The 9,940-nt window shown below is 36.1% G+C and overlaps 2 protein-coding genes across 3 annotated transcripts; one reads left to right on the forward strand and one right to left on the reverse strand.

Moving 5' to 3' along the window:
• Positions 1 to 278: 278 nt before the first annotated feature.
• On the forward strand, positions 279 to 4,525 carry LOC104114773 (protein cornichon homolog 4-like). Of its 2 annotated transcripts, none has more exons than XM_009625293.4 (4): positions 279 to 505; positions 1,697 to 1,878; positions 3,619 to 3,741; positions 3,973 to 4,525. In XM_009625293.4, the coding sequence occupies exons 1-4, from the start codon at positions 434 to 436 to the stop codon at positions 4,010 to 4,012; spliced, it is 417 nt and encodes a 138-aa protein (XP_009623588.1). In that variant the 5' UTR covers positions 279 to 433; the 3' UTR covers positions 4,013 to 4,525. The 2 variants fall into 2 exon arrangements, with proteins under 2 accessions (XP_009623588.1, XP_009623589.1); XM_009625294.4 differs by having other exon boundaries at positions 280 to 442.
• Positions 4,526 to 5,670: 1,145 nt separating this feature from the next.
• Positions 5,671 to 9,638, reverse strand: LOC104114774 (uncharacterized). The gene is made up of 8 exons (XM_009625295.4): positions 9,412 to 9,638; positions 7,593 to 7,720; positions 7,443 to 7,499; positions 7,226 to 7,318; positions 7,020 to 7,098; positions 6,752 to 6,876; positions 6,139 to 6,282; positions 5,671 to 6,050 (listed from the first exon to the last, which is right to left on the reverse strand). Exons 2-8 carry the CDS (start codon positions 7,716 to 7,718, stop codon positions 5,808 to 5,810), a joined length of 867 nt encoding a protein of 288 aa, XP_009623590.1. The 5' UTR covers positions 7,719 to 7,720; positions 9,412 to 9,638; the 3' UTR covers positions 5,671 to 5,807.
• Between the last annotated feature and the right edge of the window lie 302 nt (positions 9,639 to 9,940).

A 9,940-nucleotide genomic window follows, 5' to 3' on the forward strand; every position in this document is an offset into this window, starting at 1 on the left:
GCTTTTTTTTTCTTTCGTGACAATATGGAGCCACTAGATAAAGCACTCCCTACTAAAAAATTTATAACACCCCTATTAATATAAAGAAGCAAACCAAGTAGCAGATGTCCTAGCAAATTATTAATAAAATACTGTTATTTACTAATTAAAAATTCAGGCAACTATGTGATTAAAAAAGTTGACTTTTAATTATGTTAACAATTTAATTAAAAAATTATTTTAGTATAATAAATTTTGTTAATTCTTCAATTATTTAGTCTAACTAATCCGAATTATTAAGACTCCTATCTGATCAACAAAACTTATTGACAGCTATCTTGTAGGAACGATTCCGGCTCTGGTTCAGAATTAACAGGGGGCGCAATACGCACCTGGCGTTCCGATCACGATCTCCATTTATAATCCACTCTTATCGTGCGCCAGTAGGTAGAAAATGGGAGATGTATGGACATGGCTACTTTTCTTCTTCATTGTCATAGCTATACTTATTATGGTTATTTTTCAGGTCAATTTACTTAAACCCTTACATTTTTTAACCTTTTTGGAGGAAATTTTACTTTTTGACTTTATGCTGCATCCTATATTGTAATTGTTGATATGTTTCTGGAATTTAAGCTATATGCACGGCAGGGTAAAAAATATTTATACATAAAAATGGTAATCTAGTCATTTATTCGCGTAATTCCTTTTCCAATACACTGTAACTATTACTCATTATGTTTATTTTATGCATATCAGTTTGATTAGGTACGAAGTTTAAGAATATGATAAAGGCTTTCGAACTGATGGCCTTAAATTAAAGGTGTGTATAACATGCAAAAAATACCTATTAAGGGTAAAAATGAAAATGTTGAAACAAATATCTTACTAGATATAGAAAAAAATATTAAAAAGAAAAGCATGTCACATAAATTGAAACAAAGGGAGTAATAAAAGCTGACATGAAGTTTTCGAGTTTCTGAATTTTCTAGTTAAAATTTAGAAGTTCTCATAAGTAACTAAGAGATAAAGGCGGGCATTATCTCGTTAGTTTGGATTAAGACTTTGTTGTTATTATCAGTAGGGGCGGATTTAGGGGGGCGGAAGGGAGTTCACCCGACCCCCCTTGGCCGAAAAATTACACTGTATATATAAGTGAAAATCTGTATTTTACTTCTATATATTAAGTTTTGAACACCCTTGACACAACCCAAAAGTGTAGCTTAGTGGGGTTCAAAATTTTTGAAAGGTCATAGGTTCAATTCCCACTAGCTATGATTGTTTTTTTTTAACCCCCTTCGGGGAGATCCTGCCTCCGCCACTTGGAACCAGGATTTGAAGTGTATGGATTCTGGACTTGCCACCCATTTGGTAGTTCGTCTTTTTATTAGATTTTCTAATACAAATATAAGGTCTAAGCAAAAGCTACTGGGTTCGTCCGAACCTGTACTTCATGCTCTACGTCCGCCCCTGGCTTCATCGATAGCATGTAAGCATAATCTGCATTTCTGTATTTGAACTTTTATCACATTCCAGCGTGAACTCCGATTCCTCAGATGCTCTGCAATCATATTCTTGTTCCCAAAACTATTCAACTATTACTTAACTAATACTGCTGCGATGTCAGGCATATTTCTGTTTACTTTTTATTTTAATTTTTTATGAAGACAATTTTCTGTTAATTACTTGAAATCTGACAATTTGATATTCATTGCAGCTCATTTGCTTAAGTGATCTAGAGTTTGACTATATCAATCCATACGATACTGCATCTCGTGTAAACAAAGTTGTTTTACCTGAGTTCATCACTCAAGGAGTTTTGTGCTTCCTCTACCTGATTACAGGACATTGGGTTATGTCGCTTTTATGCGTTCCATATCTATACTACAATGTCAAGTTGTAAGTTGTTCTCTTTTCCTTTAGTGCAGTAGTAAAGTTAAATTTCTTAATGCATTTATGTTAAAAAGAAAAATGCTGAGACGGCATGGTTCATTGCATATAAATTACCATGTTGATCTTAAATTTCTTTTAGGCTTCAAATATGTTGGAGATGGATTAAGTCATGTTCCTCCATTTATGCACATTCTTTGTTACTGTATGCAGTATTACTCCCTCCGTTTTATGTTATGTGGCACTATTTCCGTATTAATCCATTCCGAGAAGAATGACAAATTTCTTTATTTGGAAACACTATACCTTTAAACTTCCCATTTTACCGTCAATAGCTTGCTTTTATAGCCACGGAAATCTCGTGGTATGTTTAAGATTGCAAATTCCAAAAGTCTTTCGTTCTTTGTTAAACTCCGTAACCAGTCAAACTACGCTACATAAACTGAGACAGATATTGTTGATGGTTTTTGTGTAACTTCATTTGTCTATTATTCCTTGGAATGGAGGTCGGATGAAGATGCTTCTTTGCTGGTTTTGCTTACACTAAAATGGTTTTTAGGCTTTATTAGGAGCTAGTATTGAAGTTTGCGTTCAACAGACTCTTCTGCTTCTTGTTAGGTTTGCAGTCTACTTGTCTTGTGGTGTCTCCAGATGGATATGTTACTATAGTTCTTTGAGATAAAGTTTTTAGTCTTAGAGTGCGCCAATTCCAGGTAATCTGGGCCATAATATGTTGAGCTTGTCCTATCTCAAGTTTCATCTGCATTGCGTGCATTAGGGCAGGCTGCAAATGTAGCATACCTTTGCAGTTCGAGGTTTCAATTCGTCAACCTATCTACTGCATTAAAGCTTTAACTAATGCAGGGACGGGTCTTGAACTCCGAAAGTCTAAGTTCTCTTGATATACTATTAAAATTCAGGTCTTAACTCCTTACTCAAGCCTTGTGTCCACTAATGATGCTGAAGAAGAGAGCACTTAGTTGAGAAAACTAGGGCTCTAGAGAAATAAACTAAGTTTACACAGGGTTTTGTTACCTTCGACGAAAGTTTATAGGGGAATGGTGTCTGTGGTGGCTTTGAGATGACCAGATCCTTACAGTTTTCGCGCTGATGGACTGCTTGAGCTAGGTTGGTTAAATTCTGTTCATCTCATGCAAAGGTGATGCTACTTCCTGCTATTGATGAAAGTATCATCAGTATTCTGTGTACTAAGTAAACCAAAAAGTTTGTACTATTGCTTAAAGTTCTTGGTCTACAGAAGTCGACTAGGCATCTGTCCGTAATGACAAAAGGGAATCTATGCAGCATTCTGCCATTTGCATCTAGGCGCAGGGGCAAAGTTATGTGTGGTCAAGGGTGGTCAACTGAACATATTTCGCTGAAAAATTATACGGTTATAGAACAAAAAATAAACTTTGAACACCGTTGCATAGCCTGCCAGCATTTTGAACACCCTTATTGAATTTCCTGGCTTCCTCACTGGCTAGGGGATATGCCTTCTATTGAAATATTGACCTGCGGGTATTGTTCACCGGCTTGTGTATTGATTAATATAGTACTCCAACAAAAAGCTGGTATTTATTTGTAAGACTATAGTAAATACACCCAACCATTAGGTGGTTAATCGTTCTAGATTAATTTTTCTATGACTTGCGATCATATATTATTTGCTGGAAACTGATACAACTTGTGTTTTATGGGATACATTTGATTATTACATAAATGTCATGTGTAATCTTCTTGTTGTAGGTACATGCAAAGACGGCACCTTGTAGATGTTACTGAGATTTTTAATATGCTTAATTGGGAAAAGAAACAGAGGCTTTTCAAACTTGGCAACATGGTAATTCTGCTCCTCATATCATTATTTTGGTAAGTTACTGTGTGGGAAGCTCTTTGATTGTCAAAGCACCTCTATTGTCAAAGCACCTCTAGTCTATGTTGTGCGGACTCCCCAATAATGTTGCCGCACCCGTGTCTTATCCTCCAAAAATACACTACTTTTGGAGGATCCGACATGCAGCCGGCGACATTTTTGGAGAGTTCGAGCAACAGAGCTTCCAATATGACACTACTGACTAACTCCATATGTTCATTTTGTAGGGTGATTTATAGTGCCTTAGAGGATCATGATGATTTTTAGCTCTATTTCCACAAAGTATAATCGCCACCAACAGTGGCGAAGCCAGAAAATTCAATAAGGGTGTTCAAATTTTGAACATCCTTTACCAGTGGGTTATGCAAGGGTGTTCAAAGTCTATTTTTAATCAATAACAAGTAATATTTTACCTTATACGTAGTATAATTTTTCGGGAACTCTGGCAAATCTGATTTATATTCTTTTGGTGTAACTTGGCCATTCCTAGTTCATTTTTCTTGCAAGTTTAGAGTTAACTAATGGTAGATTAGGCAGCAGATCATCTTCTTATATCATTTGAGCTTCCTCTAACCTTGTTGCATTTTCAGCTTTTGAGCAACCATAGATTTTGTTGTGGGCTCCGAGTTCTCGGTCACAGAGATCAATGCAAGAAACAAAATTTTGGCTTAAAACTTGGTGTAGTTTGTCAGCCTGTTATATTTTTTGTGTTTGATCTCCAGTAAACATGAAATTGCTGAGATTGAGAATGCAATTCATAGGATGAAGGATTTTAAGTTCCTTTTTCCTCTTTTTTTTTCTTTTTCTTGGCATCACCCCTTTGGTGTGCGGCCCTCATAGGCGTATCCAAGTTGAGACATATGGGTTCACGTGAACTCATACTTAAGGTTCATGTTATTTTCTTCAAAATTACTTAAATTTATGTGTGTTAACCCATGCTCAAAGCCTATTATGGTGCAGTTATTATTGGGTGTACCTCTACAAGTGAAATTGGCAATTCAAATCACTCTGAACGGTCTTGTTTTCGGCAGAGTATAGAAATATACGTGAAAATTACTAAAATTTCAAAAAGAATATAATTTTGAACATATAATTTTAAAAGTGAAGTGGATCATGGTAACAGACTAAAGTTAAATTAGTCAACTATGAATTCTTCACAATAGTGCACCCATCCTCTTGAAATCGTGAATCCGCCTCTGGCGGCCCTTCCTCGGACCCTGTGTGAATGCGAGATGTTTTGTACATCACACTGCCTCTTTTTTTTTACATTGAATTGGAAAAAGACATGAGAATGCAATTCATTAATTTATCTTGATTTCAACTTTTGTCCGCTTTACCTGATGCTTAGAATTTACAGCATAATGCTGATTATTGCTGCCAAATATTAGTTGGATTTACTATATGATAGCATCCTACTTGTAGGGTGGCTTAGTTCATGGACTAGCTATGCTGGAATTATGTGAGGATTGTCTAATTTTAAGTATGTCTGCCTGAGATAATCTTTTTTTTTTATTACTAATAAAGCATTCTTATTTCATATTCCATTTTCCACAAGTTAATATTTCGATTTCTGCATTATTTAGGCGAGTCTCAGCAAAATGGAAATTAGTACTGTCAATTAAACATTGCCAAATAAACATTGTATTACTTGCACAAAATTCTTCCTTCAATATGCACAAGGAGAAACCTCACGTCACATTAAGTGTGGGTTAGACACATGTCACGAGTTCGAAACTATCATAGAAAAGACCTAATATTTAAGTCGAAAAAGGTAGGAGGGTCCACTATCCATAGAGTTCCGAACCATGTGTCACTCAAGGTTAGCTTTAAACGAACAGCACAGATAAGCATCAACCACTGATCAAGAAGACAATCGAAGCGAAATTGCTTCAAAACTAAATTCCAGACTATCAAACTCCTACAAATGATCACATGAACACCACTATAGAATTGATATGACAAAGTTTGGCTTCACCTCTACAAAGCATTCAAGAAGTCTATTTGCACCCTGCAAAAAAAATTAGTGAGGTTGAACTACTATATCTAGGTATTAGACTCTATGTCATGGTTCATCTTCATGAGCTTTTTCAGCAGCTTCTATCTCTGAATCAAGCTTGTCGATTAGCTGCTCACTTACATGTTTTGACACAGATATCATGTCAAGTATGACACTAGGGTCTAATCCGGTGCCTCCTCGTTTGGTCAACCCACATACTAGCCCTTGTCTATTAACAGAAATAGAAACAGCCGAGTTCATTAGGGACTCCTCCTCTGAAGTTGCATCAACAATGTAGTGCCTTCCAACCTACAATTATTCACGGGAAAAGGTCAATGTCGTATGTAAATTGGCAGTTGCGCAAGAAAGCTCAAAACAAAAGGCTGGCTTCAATTACCTTTATCAAAGTAACTATGACTGGTATTCCGCTGGTATCAAATTGCAGAAATTCTTCATCACTAACATCCACATCTGCCTGCTCATCGGATGAAGCAGCTTCACGAACCTGAACTCTCGGAATACCCGTATTGCTCAGTGCAGCCTGAAGAACATCAGTCATAGAGATAATAATACATTATTAAGAGATGCATCCATCGCCAAATTGCATCACTGCTCAAAATGTTAAATGTCTCATTTAATATATTTTCTTTCTACAGTCCCATCTTTCCTTGCAAAAACTTCTTGAATAATCAGAATCAGAGGCGGAGCCAAAATTTTAACTATATGGGTTTTGGCTTTTAGAACGATGGCTTCAAGTGTTAATAACTAGGATCTAAATTTAATATGCGTACACATTTAATGAATTTCTTAAAAGAAATATTGTGTTTAAACAAAAGCTACTGAGTTCGGCCGAACCCGTATCTAGGCTCCTACCTCCGCCCTAGTTAGGATAAGGGGAATAGTGCTTTCATGTAGCATTCTCAAGTATCACAACATCTCTAAAAACAGAAAGCAAGTAATTTTCGCCCTTTCTTTCCTTGTTAATACACGATGACAAATTATTAGTATACCTTGATTGCAGCACCTAGTGCGTCGAGAAGATTCCCGCCAGAACTAATGACAAGGCAATCAATATACAGATCCCAACATACTTTTCCTTCTTTGATTGAGAGAGATGACGGATCTATTCCAGCCCCTGCGAAATGAAATACACCACAAGATTATCAAGTTGAGAGGCACATAAGTGTAACCTTTAAATCTAAAGTTGGTCAACAGCTCTTGACATTATATTTTTTTCATACAAATGTCGGGTTTTCCTTTCTTTTTTAAAGTGAATACCTGCTCCACTTTTACCACCCAAAAGACACCCCTCAAGTGCAGCTGTGAGTTCTGCGGACAATTCCTCGCCTCCTCTGCCCTGCATGAATCATCATTCAACACAAAGGAAAAACTGATAACTAAGATTGGTGCTTGAACCAAATTTTCTACAATAACTATGAAAAAGATAAAAATACTTGCAAGTAAACTGAATCCAAGAACAGAACCTCAAACGATGGCTCTGCTGTGGGACTGCAATCGACGTGAATATAAATTTTCCCTTGGTCAGGATGCGCTTGACTTGGTTTTCCAAGTTCCGCCTGAAATAAGAATTTAATAGGACAAATGAAACAACTTACATGACAAAATTACTCATCCGATGATTATCAAGGAAAAATCAAGATAGCATAGAACATGTGTTCAATGTCTGGATTGTAATAATACCTTGACACCGGCAATAACATCAGTTGGACCCAACTTGATTCGTGCAGATCCATTTGCCTTGTAAGAACAACAAAGTTCACTATTGAGCTTCAGTTGTTGTAAAAGAAACATTCAACGACGGAAAGCTTATATAAAAGAAAAGGATTCTACCTGAGGAATAACACCTGTTTCCACATAAATTTGTCGATAAGCAAGTCGTTTTCTACCATCATTGCGCATATCCTGGGCAATACCACCTTTGATAAAGTTTTTTTCTCCAATAGATAGCCCTACCATCTCTGCAGGTGAATGAAAAATTATACACAGTTACTCCTTATACCACTTCATAATATTGGCAGAAGGATTAGAGTAAATGATATATAGGGATGGAAATTGAGGTGGAGCAAGGGTCGGGCCAGGCCATGACCCACTCAAATTTTGACCCGTCCTGCCCTACCCTGTTTAGCTTTTTTCAAAATTTTGTGCTGTCCTGCCATGCCCCGCCTTGTCCCGTTTCGACTCTCTTTCATTTTTCTCTTTATTTTTTATTTTGTAGTATGATATTTAAATTTTTTAACTTTTTCAACTGTCTATTGAAACATTTAAAATTGACATGTCAATAAGTGTTGTTTATGTATATCAATTGAATAAAATATGTTTTTTATCAATGTTTTATAGTTTATTAAAGAGTAAATCCCCTTAAACTAATGTTTCAGCCTAAGTAAATGGCTAACTGCTTAAGTCACTTTTGGAACTGTTTGTCACCTTCCGTCATCATAATCCTTTTTAAGTTAGTGAACTAATTTGACTGTAAAATTGCACGATGAAGCATCACTTTCATTCATTTCATTTGTTATTTTAACATACAACATCAATTTATTAAATTCAATACAATAATAACTAGATGTAGGTTTTCAAGTTTTGAAAGTTAAAACTAGTTCGCCACCAGCCAATAGTCCATACTCTGAGGTTATATGATTAAGGTAATAGGATACCATAAACTAAAAATGACCAACTTGACCTGTAAATAACTATCCTAAGCCGAGGGTCTACCGAAAATAGCCTCTCCGCCTTTTTCAAGGTAGGGGTAAGGTCTGCATACACACTACACTAAAAATGACTAATAGTCCATACTCTGAGGTTATATGATTAAGGTAATAGGATACCATAAACTAAAAATGACCAACTTGACATGTAAATAACTATCCTAAGCCGAGGGTCTACTGAAAATAGCATCTCCGCCTTCTTCAAGGTAGGGGTAAGGTCTGCATACACACTACACTCCCCAGACCCCACTTGTCGTATTACAACCTTGTGGTATTACAACGAGTTTATTGTTGTTGTTGTTGACCTGTAATTAACTAAAAGGCAGCCGGTGCACTAAGCTCCCGCTATGCGCGGGGCCTTGGGAAGGACCGGACCATAAGGGTCTATTGTACGCAGCCTTACTCTACATTTCTATAAATGGCTGTTTTCACGGCTCGAACCCGTGACCTCCTAGTCACATGACAACAAATTTACTAGTTACGCCAATGCTCCCTTCTTGACCTGTAATTAACTATTCGGCCTAAAACCAGCTGTACACTATTAAGCAATTTCAGCAGCTGCTTTAAAGGAACTCAGTTTTTCTTTAGCCACAAATTCCCAGCAATGATTAGAACAAAACTCAGCAATTAACTGGTTCAAACACTCACAAAATTGTCAAATTCAGTTCATTTTTTAACCAAAACTGGTTTAAATACCAGCTAACGAAGAAGAATTATCATTTTTTTACACTATCAAACAGCAGGTATTCAAAAACGTTTTGTCTCTGTATTTTTTTATTCCCAGAAATAAGATGAAGCTAAAAAATGCCAGAAGCAAGAAAGAAGTTCAGAAACATACCGAGAGAGAAAAAAAAAAAAAAAAAAAGCAGAAAAGTGAAAACTTTCTAGTAAAACAAGAATAAAGTTTTTACAAGAAGGAAAAGTTGAAAGTAAGAGATCATTACCTTGTAACTTATTAGAGTTGTTGGAGATTGAATATTTGAAGAACTGAAGAAGAAGGGTTTCTCGGTTTGAGGGTTTCGCCCGTTGGAAGAGCTGAACTGCGAAGAGGCTTTACCGGCGGTGAACGGCGGCCGGCAGCAGGATTAACTAGCGGTTAAACCCTAACTCTCTCCCAACTTAAACCCTTTTCTAACAATAGGTCGCCTCTTGAACTAGTGACTACCTTTCTGCTTTTTTTTTGGGGGGGGGGGGGGATTAACCTAAATACCCGTTGAATATTATAAAATAAAATTACTACTCAATATAATATTTTTATGCTTGTATCCTCTTATTCAGAATATTTTAATCATTTAAATTTATCAGTAATATTTTGAATAGTAAGTTTATGCAAATTTCTTTATACTATACATGCATTGATTTTATTTTTATATATATATATTGCATCTACGTAATCATAATTTTTAAGTTTATTGCCACATAACTCATTATTCCTTTATAACAATATTTATATATCCATTATATAATATTGTA

This window comes from Nicotiana tomentosiformis, chromosome 12 (assembly GCF_000390325.3).
Source record: "Nicotiana tomentosiformis chromosome 12, ASM39032v3, whole genome shotgun sequence".
NCBI classification, from domain to species: domain Eukaryota; kingdom Viridiplantae; phylum Streptophyta; class Magnoliopsida; order Solanales; family Solanaceae; genus Nicotiana; species Nicotiana tomentosiformis.